At 39.0% G+C, this 21644-nt stretch overlaps 1 protein-coding gene across 1 annotated transcript; it reads right to left on the bottom strand.

Moving 5' to 3' along the window:
- Positions 1-3920: 3920 nt before the first annotated feature.
- On the bottom strand, positions 3921-11542 carry LOC104449563 (shikimate kinase 3, chloroplastic). Its single transcript, XM_010063749.3, is given in 12 exon segments — positions 3921-4250; positions 5456-5520; positions 5948-6026; positions 6159-6288; positions 6394-6476; positions 8716-8747; positions 8750-8802; positions 9322-9394; positions 9477-9531; positions 9700-9761; positions 10646-11000; positions 11156-11542. Coding segments are annotated over 11 exon segments (903 nt in total). The 5' UTR covers positions 10854-11000; positions 11156-11542; the 3' UTR covers positions 3921-4187.
- Between the last annotated feature and the right edge of the window lie 10102 nt (positions 11543-21644).

Here is a 21644-nt window from a genome sequence, read left to right on the forward strand (position 1 = left end):
TTTAAGTACAGCATCATTGTCGCAAAACAATATAGTCGGTCCATCTACTTGTATTCCAAAATCAAAAAGTAATCCTCAAACCCAAACTATTTCACAAACAGTCTTCGCCATAGTTCAATATTCTCATTCACCTGATGATAGCGAAATTGTTTCTTTGTCTTCCATGAAATCAAGGATCTTCCTAATTTAATGCAAAAACCAATGACAGATCTTCGAGTCATTGGACAAGTGGCATAGTCTGTGTTGCAATAAGCTGTCATCTTCATGTCACAATCACGAGATAAAAGTATTTCAAGACTTGGACATCCTTTCAAATACTTCACAACCTTTAACGCTACATTCATATGCGACTGTTTTGGGTTGTGCATAAATTGGCTGAGTATTTGTATCGTATAACATATATCAGGTTTCATCATGGTGAGATAAATCAATTTTCCGACAAGTCTCTGGTAGACTGATGGATCCTTAAGCAATGAATTATTGGAAGATGATGATGACGATTCTGCATTATATTCATGCGTTGTCAATTTGATGTTTTGTTCTATCGGAACAATGGCTGGCTTACAACCTGATAATCCTGCTTCTGATATAATCTCCAAAACGAATTTTCGCTACCTAAAGCAAATTCCTTTGTCTAACCGAGCAATCTCAATGCCAATAAAATATTTGGGAGATCCCAAATCCTTAATATGAAAGGTGGAATACAAATATTCTTTGAACTCTTTGACAACATATTCATCATTCCCCATGATAAGTATATCATCAACATACATTAACAAATAAATTGATGATGTACCTCTGGTCCACGTAAATAGAGGATAGTCATGCTTAGAATGTCAAAAACCTACATCTGTGAGTGTTATGGTAAACTTGGCATACCACTAACAAGAAGCCTGTTTTAGTCCATAAAAGAATTTGCAGAGACGACAGACTTGAGACTCCCCATGTCTATGTAAACATTGTGAGAGATCCATATAGATTTCTTTGTCGAGATCCCCATGAAGGAAAGCATTGTGGATGTCCATCTGATGCAGGGGCCAATTACGAAGTGCGGCAATAGATAGAAAAGAACAAATGGTTACCTCTTTGGCAACCGGAGAGAATGTCTCATGATAATTGAATCCATCTCTTTGTGTGAAGCCTTTAGCTACCAATCGAGCCTTGTAGCGCTCAATAGAACCATCTCCTCGATTTTTAATCTTTAACGCCCATTTGCAACCTTTTGGTTTCTAATGTGGAGGTAACAAAACGACATCCCAAGTGTGATTCTCTATGAGTGCATTTAGCTCAGCCTCCACAGCTTGTTGCCAATGTGGATCACGAGTTGCTTCATGATAGGAAGAAGGTTCTTGTTCCTCTCATATGTGATTAATTCAACACATGTGCTCTAGTGATAATCAACTATATAAGACATAAGAGGACACTAGATAATGTGTACCTGGAGAATTCAATGTGGGGCATATGTAGTCTTTGGTCTGTGTTGGCTGGCGGACACGACGGCCAGCACATCAAGGTTGCTCAACAAGTGTTTCTCCATGAACAGGTAATGAAGATTCAACAGAAATTTACTGTGGAGATGCTACTAAAGAAGTAGGTGAAGCAGGTGTCATTTTCTCCTCAGATGACAACATGGGAGACTCAGAATTATGCGTTGTCGGTAGAGAATATTCAGGATTTGGTGTAGCAAAAATATATTATGGATTCAAATATAAATCTTTCTCTAATGAGAATGCCCAATGATCTGATACTAAATTAGGCGAAATGGATGCCATGTCTTGAAAGGGAAATATTTTTGTGGAAAACAACATCTCTGCTTTTCAAGAACCAACCTATAGAAATCTCTGTGACCCTATAACATTTCCGTAAAGCAGGATATCCCATAAAAATGCATTGTATGGCACATGGACCCATTTTTCAAGACCCACAATAGTTGCATAGCATAAACAGCCAAAATCAAATATCTAGTCATTTTCCAAACAGCATCTCAAAAGGAGTTCGACCTTCAATTACTCTAGTTGGCATGCGATTGATTAGATAGGTTGCTGTGACCATACAATCTCTCCAAAAAGTTTCAGGAATTAATGCTTGGTACTTAAGGGCCGAGCTACTTCTAAGAGATGACGGTGCTTTTTCAACAATCCCATTTTGCTGAGGAGTGTAAGTGCAAGAACTTTCATGAATAATGCCATGAGAAAAGAAAAAAAAAACTTACACTCAATAGTGAAGAATTCGAGTTTGTTATCTATACTAATGAGCTGTATAGATTTGTCAAATTGATTTTTGATTAGGCTGAAAAAATTTGACAAATGGGAAAAGGTTTGGCTCTTTGTTTGCATGAGGAAAACCCATGTGGCACGAGTATAGTCATCCATAATGGTGAGAAAGAAATGAGCTATTTCACGATGTGGAGTATGATAGAGACCTCATATATCAACATGTATTAATGAAAAAGCACTAGTAGCTCAAGATTTACTAATTGGGAATGACATCCGTGACTATTTTGCCAAAGGACATATGGGACAATTAGAGGAGGAAAAGAAGTACTATGACCCAAGCGTTGATGGGAAAGAAAAATTCTATTATCAATAGTGGCATTACATAAAACACCCTTATTCCAAGAAATGGAAGATAAATCAAAATCGTTTGGAAAATTTATCCAAAAATATAGTCCTTGTGCAACATTATCCAAGTCCATCAATTTGTCAGTCGAAAGGTCCTGAAAAAAGCAATTTTGGGAATTGAATATGGCACAACAAGAATTGTCCTCACAGCCGCAAGCATTAGAAACAGATATGAGGTTGAACTTAAATGAGGAATATAAATAACGTTTCTAAGAATAACTTTGGGACTAAGGTAAACAACACCAATTTTGATGACATAAGTGATATTCCCATTCGAAAGGCATACTAAAATGGGACCATGGGATTTGTTGTCAATATGAGAAAAAAAAAATTCACTACAAATTATATGGTCACTAGTACCTGAATCAATTATTTATGTATCAACTAAAACAGAATCTGTCTTGCATAAAGAGGTACATAGTAGTACTTAACTGACTAAGGGTCTTCATGATATTTTGATACTGGTCATGGGTATGCCTGATTTGCCCTCCTAGTATTTTTTTATTTTTTTATTATTTTTTTTTGTAACCCAAGAACCCCGTACAATGCAGCCAAAGAAATAAACTCCGAGGAACACGTAAACGGAAGGATTTACCACCCCCGACGTCCCACTTAAGACCCCAAGCGATCGTGAGAGGATTCGAACTCCTCCCATTTGTAAGGGAGAGAAAGCTCAAACCATCGCGGCCACCAAAGCGGTAGTTGCCCTCCTAATATTTCTTGTCATGGATAAATGCCTAATTTGCCTTCTCAGTATTTTGTCCTAAAACCGATAAGTGGACAATCTTTTTTTCTTCTTTTCTTTATCACTGGGTTTGGACAATCTTTTTTCCTTTTTTTCTTTATCACTAGGTTTACCATGCAATCTCATACAATTTCGCATTTCCAGCACGTATTATTAGTATGGTGAGAGTTTTTGTAATATTCACAAAATTTACCTTTTGTTTTAAAATTTTGCCCTCTCCCACTTTGGGATGACGTGGCAGCCTGTGTGTCGTAGGATGTTTTATGCGTTAGAATGACTTTTTTATTTATTTATTTTATAGAATGACTTTTTTTTTCTTTTTACGTAGGAAGAATTTCTTTGCATTTCGAAATCGAAACTTAAGCCAATAATAGCTGTACGATATCAGTGGTCTTCTTGTGCTAACTTCCCTTTTCACATCTCCTTAGCCGGGTGTACAAAAATGCAACTTCGTGGTATTACCCATCTTTTGATCTCCACCTCTGTTTTCAATCCAAAAAAGTTATCTCGTCGTATCCGGGCAACAAATAGAACTTAGAGAACATACCTTCTGCTTAGTCCACAAGACAGTACCATTCGTATTAATTAACAGTGTACCAGTATAGCCCTCTTGATGTTCGTAATCAAATAGACAAATGTCCAAGCACTAAAGCAACACTATATGCTTATTATGGATCATTTACCTATACATCCCGTGCAACCCTAATAAACAGAACTTCTCTTAATGTCAGTTCAAACTAGGGAGCAGAAAGTGGCAAGATAGAGTTCAAAAACAGAAAAGAAGTGTAACATGCTAAAATACACGACCCATATATGGTCGATTAAGGAAACATTCGCCTGGACACGTCGTTGCCTTGAAGAAATTTCTCTATTTGTACAAGTACCTGCCAACAGTTAAGATCGGCGTTAAAAAACGCTCTGCATAACCAGTTCTTCATAGATGGGAAGACAAGTAGATGAGGACGGTGTTATAAGATGACTGATCTATTTACGCAGTTGACTTTTCGAGTTCTGCTTGTTATGGTCAGATCAGTAGACTTTGAATTTTCTGAAAGCCTGCAGTTATGCCGCTAAAATCCTTGCTACGGCTAGTGAACCATCAGCTTTGGGATTATTGAAGACAGCCGACCTAGTTTTGTCTTACTCAGCATCATACAAATTGTACTATCAGAGCAGTCAACACATCATCTGGGTGGTTAACATTGAAAAAACATGCATTTCAATTTCCAAAATGATAGTTGAAAAGCTTCTCATTGTAACCACATCTATGTGACCAGAGTGAAACAATTTGACCTCAAGCAACCAACAGTATTCACTTAGAAGAATGTTGTTCAAAATACTTGGCAGGCACTCCAGTAATCAGAACATTTTTAAAAAACCCAGCAACATTAAGGTTAAACTGGATAGATTTTGGGGAGCAACCCTTCAGCAATTTTATTTTATGGAGAGTCACCCTAGTCGGAATGCACATGAGAAAATACAGAGAATAAACCAAGACAAAAAAGCAAGAGAAATAAGATATTCTGAGTAGGGGTGTGCAGAACGAACCGCCCAAACTAGGGACCACCCAAACTGGGAATCACCCAGACCGGACTGGACCGAGCTGGCTGGGTGGGTCCAATTCCGGGAATGTCCGTCCGGTTCTCAATTTATAAAAGTGGAACCGGTGTCCGGGCAGTCCGGTTTCCGGTTCCGAGGGGGAAATGGACCAGATTGGACTGACTATATGTACTCTGTTCTTAAAATTTCTTTTAAAAAAATAAAGTGACCAGCTTTTTTTTAAAAATTTCTTCATGACATAAGGCATCAAGTTGTGGAAAAAAAAAAAAAAAAAAAAAAAAAAAGGTCGCCGGCTCCATTGAACTAGACCGAAACCGGACTGGGAACCGATCACCCCAATTCTATGACAAGGGTTTCTATGGCTTATTGAAAAAAATGCTTTTCCGTATCTCAGGTTTCCTTCCCCATTCAAATCACCCACCAGAGAGTAAACTAAAGGTCCATAGAAAGATCAGACAGTTTATATGTACCTAAAAGCATGGATATCTTTGCAAGTGTGAAAACATTACGAGGGATAACCAGGCCATACCTCAATCGCTATAGCTTTTGGTGTGACATCAAGAACGTCTTCAACGCCCAAGTTAGCAGCGAGATCTGAGAAAGAGTATCTCCTCCAAAGTTATGCATCATTTATGGTCAAAAGATTACCAAGAATTTCCTCCAGCTTAGACATTCCCGCAAATTTAAGAAAACAAAGAAGATTCTTTTAACAAGCTTCAGCTTCATGGCTTAAATGCATATTCACAAATCTAATGAGTGTTGTGGCACTAGCAAATGCAAAATGGAGCATTCCATCAGTGTGGAGATGATAAAAGAATTTCCAAATGACAAAGTATTAAGTATTTCTGCTCAGATGATCTAGAAAGGGAATTCTCAGTGCAGTTCCCATTGTGCAACTATCATAAATGGTATCAAAAACAAAAAGATGAAACCAATTTTCCTCTAAAGAATGCCATATTGTGTGTATATGTTGATCAAGGCATATCCACTATAAGGTAACATATGAATGCCAGTGACGTACCTAGGATGGAAACTTTAACATCAGCACTGGCATATGATTCAGCTCTTTTTTTTGAGAGAGTGAAAAGTCCAACAAAAGCCTGAAAAGATGTGCGGCATAATGCTTAGGATTAATTCGCAGATAGTAATTAAATTAGAGCCAGAAAAAGTTAAGCAAGCATATGCAGTAATTTTAGATTAAGGAAGACAACACTAGCAAGATGAATAACCACCTGTGTGTATGGATCGCCTGATTCAAAGTGCAAAAGGGGGCGGGAAGCAGTTCCTACAGCAGCAATTCTCCTAGCCAGGGCATCCAAAGGCACATCCAAGAAGACACTGACTCCCTGCTTGATATATTTCCTACAGTAGGGTGGACAAGCTCATGTTGTGATCTGTGCAAATGCAAATGGAACAAGCAAGATAGAAAAAAATCTAGTTTCACTCTCATTGTAGAGACACAAGTACCAGTTGATAGGCCGAACAACTGCACCACCACCAGTTGCAACAACCTGCTGGGGCGTGAAAGACAATTTCCGTAATGCATCACTCTGTATGACAAGATAATAATCATTCAGTCATTACTAATATCAAAGGGACTGTTAGGTAACTAACTGATATCAGATTGATAATATTTGAGGTATATTAAAAGACTATTGCCAACTGTTCTAAAAGTTACAACTATGAGATGAAAGAGTGGTTAGATGTTTAAATTTCTAACACTCCCTTTAGCACGCAGGTTGGCCTTTGACCTGAGACTAAAGCATGGAAATACAAACTTAGGGAGGCAAATAGAAGGCCTAGCAAGATTTGAATGTAGGATATTCTGCCCTCATACCATGTAAACTTTTGTGGGATTATTGTCAACTATTCCAAAGACTTAAACTATTAGATAGCGTCGTATATTATTTACATATTTTGACAACAACAAAGGGGCTAATTCAATGAGCTTATGAAGTAATATAGAAAATTTGTGATAACATCAGATTGAATCCTCCCCTCACCTTTAGCAGTCATATAGGAATTTAGGCAAGAAAACACTGCCTGTTCTTATACAGCTGCTTGTGGAATGAGAACAAAGAAGACCATTCCACTACAAATATGTCAACAGTAAAATTTACAATTACAATGTCTATGAAAAGCCAGAAATTCTTTTTGCGCTTCTCATAATTTGAGATAATAGTTTAACTCACTTGTAACCAGTATCTCAAAGTACTCCCAGAGTTTGTGGAAGTGTCACCATGTGCCCCTCTAGCAATCAAGTAAACCTTGCTAGAACAACATTCAAATTACTTACATAAAAAAGCTCACTAAGTGCACCAACTATCTCTCCAATTTGTACTATAGAATTCCATACTAGTCTTGCCTGAAGTTTAAGATTTCAGCATCTAACCTAAAACTTTCCTTCACACCATGAGCTGTCCACTTAAAATACATGAATGGAAAGGTTCAACAATAATTTTCTCCAGCAAAAACTGTCTTTGCTGGAGTTTTGAACCTAACACCATAACAAGACAGTGCAAGATCAGTCCACGATTACACAATTCATATGAAATGGAGAACAGTAAGAAGGTAAATACCAGCCAAACAAACAGTATTGTCTGATCTCACTAAAGGATTTGCAGGGATATATCTATGGACAGTAAAACAGAGATAAATATATTTGGCAGGGATCTATCTATGGACAGTAAAACAGAGATAAATATATTAGGTCACAACCTTCCAATTCCTTAAGTTTCCTTTCCATTGCAGATTGTTATTTTGCTTTACTTGTTCCTTTTCCTTTTATTTTAAATAAAACAGTGGACACTCTTTCTCTTCCTTTATAATACAACAACTGTTTTCCTGTGAGAAAATCTTAAAATGATGGTTGTACATCATGCTTTTGAAAAACTACGACTCTAAATGCCTCTTCCCATAGTTGGGGGGCAAAGGAGAAATCTCCCGTTTAAAAATGTAACCATAGTTCATGATGCCGGAGCATGTAATGAATCCCTTTCCACATCTGATATAGACTATAAACAAGTGAAACAGTAAAATGCTAACAGATTAGCAAAGCATGTACACTCTTTCTCTTCCTTTATAATATAACAACTGTTTTCCTTTGAGAAAATCTTAACATGGCGGTTGTACATCATGCTTTTGAAAAATTAAGACTCTAAATGCCACTTCCTATAGTTAGGGGGCAAAGGGGAAATCTCCCGTTTAAAAAAGTAACCATAGTTAGTGATGCCAGAGCATGTAATGAATCACTTTCCACATCTGATATGGGCTGATCCTATAAACAAGTGAAATAGGAAAATGCTAACGGATTAGAAAAAGCATGTAGAGGACCCCATGACAGACCACATTTAGGCATTTCCAAGGTAAACAGATTGTGATCGAGCTAAGACTTAGTCAAAATGAAAAATAACCAAGTATAGAAGTCAACTTAAGTACTCTATAATCAACTTCATGCAAAATATAAGGTGAGATCCCCAATTAAGATGGAGAAAAGAATGTCAATGAGACACTATGTTAACCAGAAAACATAGATGGAAACCAAGAGATTCATATTCAAATTAGATGACAGGAGACAGATATCTTAAATTATGGATTTCAGTATAAACCTACAGTGTCACTTCTGAAATAACCATGCAAAGGATGTTGAGCTACCAAGGGAGTTAAAGTAAGCTAAAGATCTCACGTGTGTTTAAGCCAATGACAACAGTTCGATGGAAATGCAATAAGGGTGGATTGAGAGCATAAAGTTATGAACTAGGGAATAAGCAACAAGATAATCCGACACACCTCATAATCTCTGAAGATACACTCCCCACGTTGTTTAAAATTTGAGTGACAGAATCTTGGCCAATAGCCTGCTCCACGTATTTGTCACTGCATTCCACAAGAAGAATTAATGAACCAACGAGAGGAACTGTAAGTGAGAATCTAAGAGCATATATTTTGAACACTAAAATCAGTTGTATGGACCACATCCAAGAGCTAGGTAAATGACATGCATGAGAAAACTTGGAGAATGACTCTATACAAAGATCAAGTACCAACACCACAACTAGTTTGTGGTCTCAGCATATGATGTCTTGTAAGTGACGTTATATTTCATAGAATGATAGAAAAACGAAGGTTAATTACAAAATCTGAGTGGCATAATTTGCATCTGGCTGCTTTTGATCCCAGTTCTTCGTATGGAAGTTACATCCTTATCTCATAACAATTACTGAGAAAATCTAAAAGGATGCACTTCCGACTAGAAAATAACCAACAAGAGAGACAAACATGATATAAAGAGCAGACTTCCAGCAATCAATAGTAACAATGCCTTTTCCAAGAAGGTTGTCAAATTAATCAAATCTACCAATGTTCCTAAGCACAAGATCAAGTAAGCACTCTGACCTGTCAACAAAAGTATATCCTAACGCTTCAGACAAAATCTTTCCGACCGTTGTCTTTCCAGAGCCCATCATCCCTAAGTCAAATATTGCACGCGATTTTTAACACAAAATAAAAAGCTATGTCATCTTATAGAGAATTTTAGCAAGAGAACAAACCGACAAGGAAAATGGAGCGGCCATCCAAGCACGAGCTCACTTCTTGGGCTTTCGTCTGTAAAATACACCAGAACATCCTACTTGAAAAACATATTGCAATAGGATTTCATATGAATTAAAATCCATTCTTACACACTTTAAAACATTTTCAATCAACCATTATAGGTAATTCCAACAAATAATGTTTCCCATAAAAAAAATTAAAAAAAATAAGTATGCATACCTTGAGCAACCAATTTCCATTCGAAGAAGCACGCAAACATCCTGCTTCCAGAGCCGGGACCACTAGGAAAGGTTGAAGTGAAAAAGGTCAAAATTAAATTGGAGGTAACTTCCCCTCGGTGAATAAAAGACTTAGCTGAAGATATACAATTCTGACAGGAAAAAAATAATTATTTACAATCTCAGAGGCTCGAGGTATTTCGAGACAGCATTGCCTGATACATACTTGCTTATCAACTAGTATCTAAAGCGGATATATTAATGTCTTATCATGAAGCAATGTAAGAGAATCGCTTTTCATGATAGACCAAGTCATTCCATACATATCGCAGATGTGGAGATGTATTTATCCATATCAACTGTTTTAAAGAACACGATATCCTTTGCAAATTCTTTTACTTTGAAGCAGTTGGGAAAAATGAAAATCACCCAAACGAAAAGCGAACGTGGATGTCCACTTCCAGCAGTCCTTCTCTGTTTCTTTTTCTACGACGAAGAAAAAAACCATGGGTTCAGAAAGGTCTAGACAATCGCCGGCACAGCGGGTATGGCTCTCAAGTCGGATTAGCTAATACAATCCACGGAACTGGAAACCTTCAAGAGAGATCAATGAAGGTTCGAGCGTGTCAATCTTCAGAGCCGGAGAGGGAATAACGACAGAGTGTTTACGGTGGGTTGACCCGGATTAGGTTGCAAGATATGTATTCACCCAAGGTAATTAAACACAGTCATGATACGGATAGAAACATAATCACAGCGATCGCGCAACGATCCAAATGACTTGACAGTTCAGTCAAATTAGCAACAAGGACGCGCTCTTCCTCTCATACGAAACGAAAGATGGGAAATTTCACTCGACACAATTCAAGCCATGGCAAAGATGCACATGCAGCAGCGCGCCGCACCGCATCACACGAATGCAGCACAAGAGAAAGGTCGTCGCCTACCTTGCGAACACTCGCGAGATTGTAGTAGACCCACGGGCGGCTTCCTCTGCCTGAGGAACTCCGGTTTCCTCCGGGAGTCACGGATGGTCACGAGGCGGAGATTGCTCCGGCGCGGCGACGGCAGGCGGTCCCTCTGCCTGCCTCCGTTCCCTTTCAAACGCACGGGCGGAGGGAATTGCAGAGCCGGTCCACAAGCGGCTGCCTCCATTCTCTATTGCCGTGGAATCGACCAAAAGTTAAAAAAAAAAAAAAGAAGAAAAAAATCTCACATGCACGTCCTCCAGAGGAACAGCGAGCACGACGAATTGGCCTCTGCTGCAGCAACCTCTAAAGCGCGAACGCACGAACGTCAATGCTGCGACAGAAGACGACGAGTCAAAATCAGCTCCGAAATCAATCATAGACGGCACACGACAGGCCATCTTCCAGTCGAACCTGAACTCCCAAAAAAAAAAAAAACAGAGGAGGTCCAGTTTCGTAACGGACGGCATTATCGAAACAACGCTTCACCAGAAGAAGAGAGCTCTGTACGATCAGCCGAGACGGGACGGGCCGGAGCAAGCGGCGGGGAGGAGGAGGAGGAGAGCCTGGTTCAGTGGCGCTCTTCGCCGCGGCCACCGGAGAAGAAGAGGCGGAGCAAGGGGAGTGGGGGGCCTCCGTAGATATAAGCACCAACTACGGCTAGGATGGAAGGACTGAAGAGCATCACATCAGCATCGCGCATTTCTAGAGAGAGAAAGGGAGAGAGGGGTAGGAAGGCAGGAAGGAAGGAGAGAGAGAGAGGAAGCGAGGCGCGAGGAGGAGGAGGAGGAGGAGGAGGCTGAGGAGGAGGAGGGGGAGGGGCAGGTGGCGCGCATGATGACAGTGGGGAGACAGGTGAAGGAGGGAGGGCGCCGGATTCGATGGGGGAATTCTATTTATATTTCTCCGCCCTCGCTGCCGTTGAATATCGGCGTCCGGGAATTCGCCTCTCCTTCTCTGGTCTCGCGCGCTTCCGAATCAATTTTTCCTTGCTCCCGCAAAAACACCCACAAAAAAAAAAAAAAAAAAAAATCATAGTAAAAAATTGGAGATAATGATATTAATGGTCCCCGACTTTTAACTCAATGTATAGTGTGGTCTCTCAATTTTTAATCTGTTCATTGTGATCCGTAAACTTTATCCAAAATGCACAATATGGCTCATGATCTTTAATTTGTTCAAATGTGATTCTTTGACTTTTAGTACTTGTTCAATTATATAAAAATACTCAAATATTGACTTTTCGTTAAATCAAGTTTATGAACGATTTTGAATATTTTCATAAAGTGCAGGGATTAAATTGAACGTACACTAAAAGTTTAATAACCATAATGAACAAGATTAATCCAATTTTTTTCACTCTTTTGGACTCCGTTTATTTCGCGGAAAATAATTTCTGAAATAATATTTTTCGAATTTTCCGGCGTTCGCTTGATTTCTCTTATCTCACACCTCTACAAACTTCACTTCATTCTCCCCTTCTTTTTTTCTTCTTTTATTTTTTTGTTCGAATTATTTTTTAATTTTTTTTTTTTTTAATTTCCTTTTTCTTTTTTTCTTTTATTCTTGGGTAAGCTCGTCGATCTCAAGCTTGCGCTCTGCACTCTTTCTTATCATTTTCTTTATCTATTCTACTTGCAGTTGTACATTACTTAAACAAATGGCTCTACATGCTTTGCTTGTTTTTTCTTTTGTTTATTAGAATACAAAAAGAACAGGGGACCCACCTTGGGTTTACGCTACCGGCCGCCAGCTGTTCGGCGGTTCCTAACAAAAAAAAAAAAAAAAAAGATAGGAGGAAAACAAGCTACTCAACTAGAAGATTCTTATGAAAGTTGTACATGTTTTACTTCTTTTCTCTTTTGCTTCTTTTCAAAATTCATACAAATATTTTTTTTTTTAAAGTAGAGCATTTGGCGACACTGAGGGAACAAAAATATGAAGTAAATTTGCCTAAATTTAAAGACAAGTTCATATTTTATAGATTTATAAGTCGGTAAGTGATGCATGTCTAAGTGGTGAAGTCTTAGAAAATATTTTCCTTATCAAACAACGGAAAATATTTTCCGAAATATTTTAAGGTTTTAATCGAACACCAAAAAATATTGTCATTTTCCTAAAAAATCATTTATGGGAAAATATTTTTCGAAAATGACCCATTTTCCGCAAAACGAATAGACCCTTAATCTATCCACTCTATATTTCCAATATCTAACTACGCTCCAAAAGAGCAAACGTGGATGATTGGATAGTATACGTCAAATGTCTTGGAAAAAAAAAAAACACAATACATACATACATACATACATGCATACATACATATATATATATATATATATATATATATATATATATATATGTTTTCAGGTATACTCTGTAACCGAATTGGAAAAACAGGATAAGTTCAAAAACATAACCTGTTTCAAGTAAAATGATAGATTCTGAGATAAAAAAACTAGGAACCAATTATAATAGGGTAGATTTTAGGTTTCAATTCCGAAACCTACGCACCTTGAAACCAATCATCTCTACATGTAAATGATTCAGCAAGGCTGAAGAGGACCTAAGCCTAAGGTAATTTTTTTTTTTTGTCGGTCCTACTCTAGTCCTATTCTAACACTTACTCTCAGACTTTTGCCCTTACCTCCTTGCAGGGCGTGGGAGTCGAAACCCACTATTGAAATGAAATCGTCTCCACCCTAATTCCCCCTGAGAAGATGGGGATTTGAACCCCCAACCTCCCCCTTTCAAGACTATATTTGAAAGTTGACGTTCCATAACTAGCTACACATTTATTAGCCATCTTTAATAATCGTAATATGAATCGACTAAGTTCAATAGTCATCAAGCCGCCGAGGAGGAAATATACTTAACAGTTAGTGTGTATTTGCTTTGTTAGAGAACTTAGCGATGAAAGAAAAATATTTTCTATTGGAATTCTTTTCTAGATAAACTACTTTCCAAAAAGTATTTCTCTTTTTTAAGTTAGGGAATCCATTTTCCTAATTTGATGCATGCATATTTTCTTTTACTGCAAACAGTTTTTCATTTATTGATCATTTTCAGTAGACCAAACATGCGAGACTTCAGAAAATTAATTTGCAAAAATTATTTCACTCACATAAGTAAATTCTTACTTTTCATTTGTTGGTAGTTTTAGAGAAGTGATTTCTTTCTTGATGAAATGGGAAGCCGTTTTCTCGTAATTTAAATATATTGTTTTCAATCTACAAAAAATTTTATCGGAAATCGATTAATTTGACATTATCTAAACACCAGAATGTGAGAAAATAATTTCTCGCAAAATAATTTTTTTTTTAATCATAAATGGTTTTCCATTTGTTAGTTATTTTCAAAATAGTTTTCTTTCAAAGAAAAAGATTTAAAATGGGTTTGTATCCAGCCTTTCCAAGCGCCAGGGGAAGCGATGGCGGAAGAGGAGGAGAGGGAGAGCTCACAAGCTGACAAGCGTCACTGTCTTCCATCCGTGCTGGCTTTGATCCAGATGACAACTGTTTCTAAGAGCTCAAAAGAAGAATATTCTTTCTTTTGATCAAATTCCAACTATACCCATTCTTAAATTTTCCTTGATTTATTCAAACACGTTCAACTCGTATTGATTTTTCACATACACCGAATCCCAAACATAAAAACGCAAAAAATAGCTAGCCCCAATCTCTCTTAAACTATAAAATTGTGTGGAATCGTAAATAAATACGGTTTCGAATGAACCAAATCAAGACCAAGCTCAAGTTCAGTAGAATTTGAACTCATGACATTAAGAATTTACTATCCTTGGGTCACCTCCAAGATGCCTAGAGAGGCACGATTTGGAGGGGTGTTCGGACACGTACCTTAGATATATTAGGTATGACTTAGCGAGCGGAACGACCCAACGAAGAGTTTGATTATTTCCCTGACTCACCAACCAAGGACCACAACTCCTCCCCCCTTTATTTTTCCTCTCCTCTCTATTTCAAATTTCTTATGGGCAAAAGCAGCAAAGGCCAGTTGACCAATGAAAATGCTTCTCGACTGCATTTTAATATGGAATGAGGATCTTCTAATTGGTCAGTTCCAACAAAACGAATCGAATTTAAAAAATAAAAGTCAACATATCAAGAAAAGAACATCATATGTACCTTGAAACACATGAGTCCTACTCACATCCACCATTGAAAGGTACATGTGAACTAGGGTTGGAACGACCTTGAATGTACACAACATCCATTTAGATATCCATTATATATATATATATGGGAGGATGATACTTGCTACGGTAATCTGTACCAATCATGTTGATAAGGTATGAAATGGTACCAAATTTAAAAAAAAAATAAAAAAATCTAGCTTAACCAAACTAGGATTGCATGGTCCCCATGCCAATGCTGACCATCATCGCTCCCCCTATCCATGTCCACACATCTCATGCGCAAATAAGAAGAAACTTATATATATATTTCTATTCATCTGCAGTTACAGACAATATATTCCTACTAAAATTTGAAAATTCAGGCCCAGGTTAGATTCTTCCTATGTACATAAAATTCACGTCGTGATGGAAAAAGCAACACTTCAGAGAGGACATTAGATATCAGCCGCACGATGACGTGCGAGTCGCCAGAGTTTGAACTTACCTTATTATATAAAAATCGAGAGGAGGGGGCGGTGGTTGGTGGGAGGGCAATTGAGGCACAAAAGAAATGAGACGCCCTCCATGCGAAAAAAAGAGGCGGTGGTTGGTGGAGGACTCAGGAGGGAGGGGGAGAGATCTGGTCGCACGCCAACCCCCACCCCGCCAACTACCCACGGGGGTTGGTGGCGCGAGAGGGGGGGCACAAGCAAATGGTGCGAAAGAGGAGATATTTGAGTTCTTTATTTAGAAACTAGAAAGAGAGAGGAAGGAGGAGAATTGGATCACCATGAAAGAGAGCCCGGTTCCGGTCGCGATCCAGTGTCCCTCCGAGGTTCCCGTGCGGGTCGGGAACTTTCGAAGAAGCTAGAAAGGATGGGATAGAATTGCGGAAATGTGATATGCAAATGCAAGATCTCGCACATGCGATGTCTAGAATGATGAGATACGTCTAAACTTGAAACTAGTTAATAACAGGTCTTCTTGCGCCAAACTGAGGCTCGATCAGGCTTGAGCTGAGGGTGGCCTGGCCCTAATATTTATACGTGTGTTTCTCTTGATGGGCGAGCTTGGGTAGCAGTTATAACAATCTCGGCACCAACCCTCAATGTGTCCAATGATCATCTCTAAATTGAAGTGAACTTAGGTCAGGATCAATTTGGAGTCGTTTTGGAATTTGATAGAAAACTTTCAAATTTCACATGATTTGGAAATGATTAAAAGGAGTTGATGCCATACATGATCATTTGTCTTACACCTTATATTAGAGGCGAAACTCTCATGCACGAGACAAATTTCTTATAATTTTAATATTTTATATGAGTCTGATATGAATATCACGACAAATAATCATATATAAAGATTGACAGAGTAAATTTGTGTGTGCATACATAATTGGACTACACTTTTTGGAATCTCTTTCGTTCCATTATAATACTTAATTCTACTCTTTATGTAAATCTATTGTCACATGCATTTTCAAGGAGTTCCCTTGCAAAAATGTATAACTTTCTTTTATCTGCAATCAACACCTTGGTGGTAATTGATGTCACCTATCAAATTTAACTTCACCATTGCTGTAAACTTGTAAATAAAGAAGTGAATATTGTCAAAATCGAATGCTTGAAATTTCTAGATTCTCTAAATTTCGACCTTTTTGTTAGACTTTCAGTAATTCAAACTTTACTATAGGTTGACTACAGGTTGACTACAGGTTGAGTTAGCTTTATAAGATAACTATCGTGTTCATTTTCAGTAATTTATCAATCCCATAGGTATTGTTTTATTTAGGTAATTTTGATTTTGTACTTTCCTATAGATAGATTGGCCGTGAGATAGAGCTCTGTATTTTCATCTTGAAAATTGACTTCGACTGCCACCTATTTCTAAAATGCGCACTTTCGGTTTTAGGACATTTTCCTTAGATTTGGAAAATACCCGAGTTTCCGACGTTCCGACTTGTTATTCCTTTTATCATAAGGAAAAACATGTTTCGAAATTAGCTTGTAGGTATTGTAGCATGGAACAGATCACATGTAGCTACAGTACCACGGAAGGAGTTAAGAAAAATCCTCTGCATTTCCCATTAAAGAAAGGCTAAACTTAATCATCTCTAGTGGAAACTACGCTATCTATATTCAATCCTTAATGAGTACGATAGGTTGTAACGTAGATTGCGAGCTTCTTGAAATGCTACACAGCAAATAAATGGTTCTGGTTCTTGAAGTTGAATCTGCCAATCCAGACAATGCTGTGATCGATCGGTTTGATCCAATAAAACCGATTTTTTTTTCTCACTACTTGATGTCTATTATTATGAAGAAATTAAAAAAAAAAATTGGCTACTTCTTCTTATTTTCTTTTTTTTAAGAAATTAAGGAAAAAAGAGTATATATAGGTCCAGTTCCCCACGATTCGATTCTCTCTTGTAACTGGGAATTGGACAATCTAGACACAAATTCTACTTTTAGGATTTGAGAATTAGACCGACACTCTTAGGAACCGAACCAGTCTGGTCCAGATGATTCCCAATTCAAATAGTCTATTTTGCACATCCCTGCCATTTTTTAAGCAAGCATTTGCCTTTCCTTGGACAGCCAACCAACGCCAAGTCAAGACTCGACGGAAAGCCATCCATTGGTAAAGCCATACACCAATTAAAATTTACAATTTTGGTCCATGCATCAAGTGATCTTGATCCAAAGAAGTTTTTATATAGTTGGTGGCGTTTGAATGAGTAACATCTTATACATGAATTGAGAATCCCCTAATACTTTGATCAACTGCATGAATTATAAAATTTGACCTTTCATTAATTCTTTTCTGTTAATCCTCATGTCGACATTAGACAAAAGTAGAGATGGGGTCCGCCCTTTATATTGTTTTTGGTCAAAATTTCGTACCACTAATCAGGAGTTTCGCTTGTAGTCTTGTGAAGGTCATGTCCATAATCACTTTGTACAAATGATGAGAATGCCCGTCCGTTCAACTTATATTATTAGAATATTTAAACATTAACTCATGTATTTATTTAATAATTTAATTTTTTCTACAACGATTAAAAACGGCCTCGTTAAATTTCATATGTCGGAATACGCGCGTCATATTGACAGCGACGCACCAAATCTCATTTGCTAGAGCATCGAAAACTCGCATCAATTCGAGTGCTCGCGTCATGTTGGACGTCGGCGTCTTTCGGCGGACGAACGGCTGATCACTCCCGTGCTAGAACGAGGTCCCTGTCGAGCTTCGGAAGAGCCGTGCCAGGCCGACAGCGTGCGTAGGTGAGGGCGTGGTGGTAGGCTTAGGAGCGAGCAGAAACGGAAATCGTCACGTGTAATCCGCACGGAAGTAGGTAGAGAGAGAGAGAGAGGCCCAGAGCTTGACAAGTGCCTCGAATCTCTATCTCGAACGTAGCGATCCCGACGTCGCCCGTTTGCTTCTTCCATCTCTCTCTTTTCTTTAGACGCAGAGAGAGAGAGAGAGAAAGAGAGAGAGGGGCTCGTCACGTGCAATCCTACCCATCAATCCGGGGGTAGTTCTCCGAAAGTGAAAGCCACCCTGCGCTTCGTTCTTTCCCGTCTCTCTGTACACGCGCCGGACGGACGGACGGACGCACGCACACATCCAGACAGGAGGTGCATTAACTGCTCGCTCCAAAAATAGGTAATGGTCGTGAGTTGAGTTAGGTAGGTGACTCTCGACAGCATCGCGGAAGAGTCTTGAGAAAGAAAGGGAGTGAGGTCGGTGCACATGCGGTGGTTTAAGGACGGACCGGGAGGCTGGATTGGTCCTCCGAAAACGCTTGCTAGACGTTGGTGAGGACATGATTGGTTTCCACACCGCTAAATAAGTACAAGCGATTTCATATTGTCGACAACTTGATAAAAATTTGACTTTCGCTTTCTGCGAAACTTACTGCGAAACTTACGAGCTTTCTTGGAATTTTCTGAATTTTATTGCCAATCTGTCGCAAGGACATGCGGGTGTGTGTAAACATTACAAAAACTGCACGCCCATTACCTTTTTGATTTGTTCTTTATGGTTTTACATTTCAATTCTTTATGACAGAAAGGATATTGACTTCTCTTATTTTAGTGAAGACATGTAAGTGATGAAATGCTAAGCCTCAGTTTATGAGCATCAATGACATGGGCGTCCAGTTCTTTCTGAATATATATATAGATGCAGAGAACATTAGAATAGAGGAGTGCCAAAATGCCAATAATCAAGAACAATGTTAAAGAGTTTGAGAGAAGAATGACCAAATCTTGACCAAATCTCCATGGCAAGATTTTTAGTCATGGACATTTCAAGCCCATTTTCCCATGGAAGTTTCTTCAAATAAGCTGTCCAAGCCAGGCCCAACCCAACTGCAGGAGTGATGGCCACACACGGCCAATTTACATCGCAAGTGGGAAAAATGAACCCAAATAGCAAAAATTGGTGTGGTATATAACAGTTAATATGTGTTAGTTAGCTCATAACTTATTAATTTAAATTTTTGAACGAAGATAAATCTAACTGAATATATTGACGTGCTTAAACTTGAGCTTCTTCTCGGTGATCTCCCATGATGAGGTGAATATCTCGAAAAATCTCATGACAACGTGGAGGGGAAGATTGTTGATGTGTACATGTGAGTTGTGTTAGAAAGTCTCATATCGAATATCGGTGTATTACAGAGTAGTTAATATATATTCAAATTTTCAGTAAATGTATATCCAATTCGATATGTTGATAAATTTAAATTTGGGTTTCCTCTTAACGATATCTCCAGATGAAGTCCTCATGCACGTCCAATAAATGTGATCAGAATCCACCAGCAACTTGGTTAACCATACCAATGCACACTTACTTCCATGTGATTTGTAGCTCAATTGTTATAGTTCAAAATTATATTGGAAAATTCAATTCATCCATATCGTAAACTCAAGTTATGTGCTAGGCATAAAAAGAATTCTAGCTTTATCTCAACTCTCATATGATGATGCGGTATTAACCACCTTGCTTAAACAACTAATAGTTACCGAGCAAATCATACTTTCGAATCGACGACGTTAATGTGATAGGGTTGACGTTAGTTCTCCCTTTTTACCTTTTCATTATCAAATATGACAACACAATTGGTTAAATTTGGTATTGACATAAATTTGCACAAGCCACTATAAGAGCACAAGCCACTATAAGTTAATCGTCTATATGATAGGGTCCTAATGCCAGCAAGACTAGCCACGGATTGCAAAACGACTGCAAAATGCAAACACACATTTGCCAAAACGAATCACTTGATTAGGGGAGGGTTTACCTCCCTTTATAAGTTATGTCTTCTTATGTCACGGTAACATCTACTTCGTTCTATCTTCTTGTTCTTACGGATTAGAGATAGTTCATAGGGATGCTTAATCGAATAGATTTAGATCGCATGAGGTGAGGGAGATTACATAGCGAAAAAAGAAGAAGAGCGGACTGACTCGGAAATCACACAGATTTTAAAGCTCTATTCACTTTGTCATGACAAACTTTCTCCGTTCATAAAGGTTGTGTCTATTATGCACAAAATTAGACATAAAAAAAGTACAGGTAATCATAATCTTAGATTATATGTTTTATATGGAAAAAGTATCAAAAATGTCATAAACTTATTGTTTTTATACCAATTCAGTTTTAAACTTTTCAATTGGACCAATTCAATTCTAAACCTTTTAATATTGGCACCAATTCAGTCCATCCGGCCAATTTCGGCTGGCCGACGCTGACGTGGACGTCGGCCGGTGACCGGACGCTGACGTGGCAATTTTTATGATTTTTCTTTTATTTTTTCGAATTTATTATTATTTGTATTTCTTTTTTTCTTTTCTTTTCATCTTCTTCCTAGCGGTGGCCGGCGAGGGCTTGGCCCTCACCCGACCTCTCCTAGGGTCGCCGGTGAGACGGCTTCGCCCGGATCTGGGCGAGGCCAGCCTCGCCTGCGGGCCGCGGCTGGGGAGGCCATAGCGGCCATCGCCAGGGCGGAGGCAAGGGCCGCAAAGCCCTCGCCAGCTACCGGCGAGGGTCGCGGCCCTCACTCACCTCACTTAGGACCGCCTCACCTGCGGCTTAGCCCAGCTCCCGACCTCGATTTCTTCCGCTTTGTCGCCACCAGATTTTGTTATTTTTCTCCTTCCATGAGTAGAAAGTCTGCGAGCAATCCCACCCAGCCGCTCCGATGGCAAAGGCCGGCCTAGTCCAAATCCAGGCTAAGCCGCGGCGAGGCAGCCATGGGCGAGGCCGAGCAAGGGTCGCGACCTCGCCGGCGGTGATGAGGGCTTCGCGGCTCTCGCCTTTGCCCTAGCAATGGCCACCATGGCCTCGCCTAGATCCGGGTGAAGCCGCCTTGTTGGCGGCCCTAGGAGAGGCCGGGCGAGGGCGGCGGCAGGCGAGGGCTTCGCGGCCCTCGCCCAATGGCCGGCGAGCCTCGCCGGAGGCTCGCCGACAACCGCCAAGAAGAAGATGAAAAGAAAAGAAAAAAAATTAATAAAAATTAATAAAAAAATTCGAAAAAAAAAATCATAAAAATTGCCACATCAACGTTCGGTCACCGGCCAACGTCCACGTCAGCGTCGGCTAGCCAAAATTGGCCGGATGGACTGAATTGGTACCAATATTAAAAGGTTTAGGACTAAATTGATCCAATTGAAAAGTTTAGAACTGAATTGATACAAATGCAATAGGTTTTAGGACTTTTTTGGTACTTTTCCCTGTTTTATATGATAGTAGGAAACTAATCATTAGAAAGTCACCGTCCGATTATTACGTTTATATTGACATGCAACGGCTCTAAATGCACGCGATTGTATTTTCCGT

This window comes from Eucalyptus grandis, chromosome 6, assembly GCF_016545825.1.
Source record: "Eucalyptus grandis isolate ANBG69807.140 chromosome 6, ASM1654582v1, whole genome shotgun sequence".
NCBI lineage: Eukaryota > Viridiplantae > Streptophyta > Magnoliopsida > Myrtales > Myrtaceae > Eucalyptus > Eucalyptus grandis.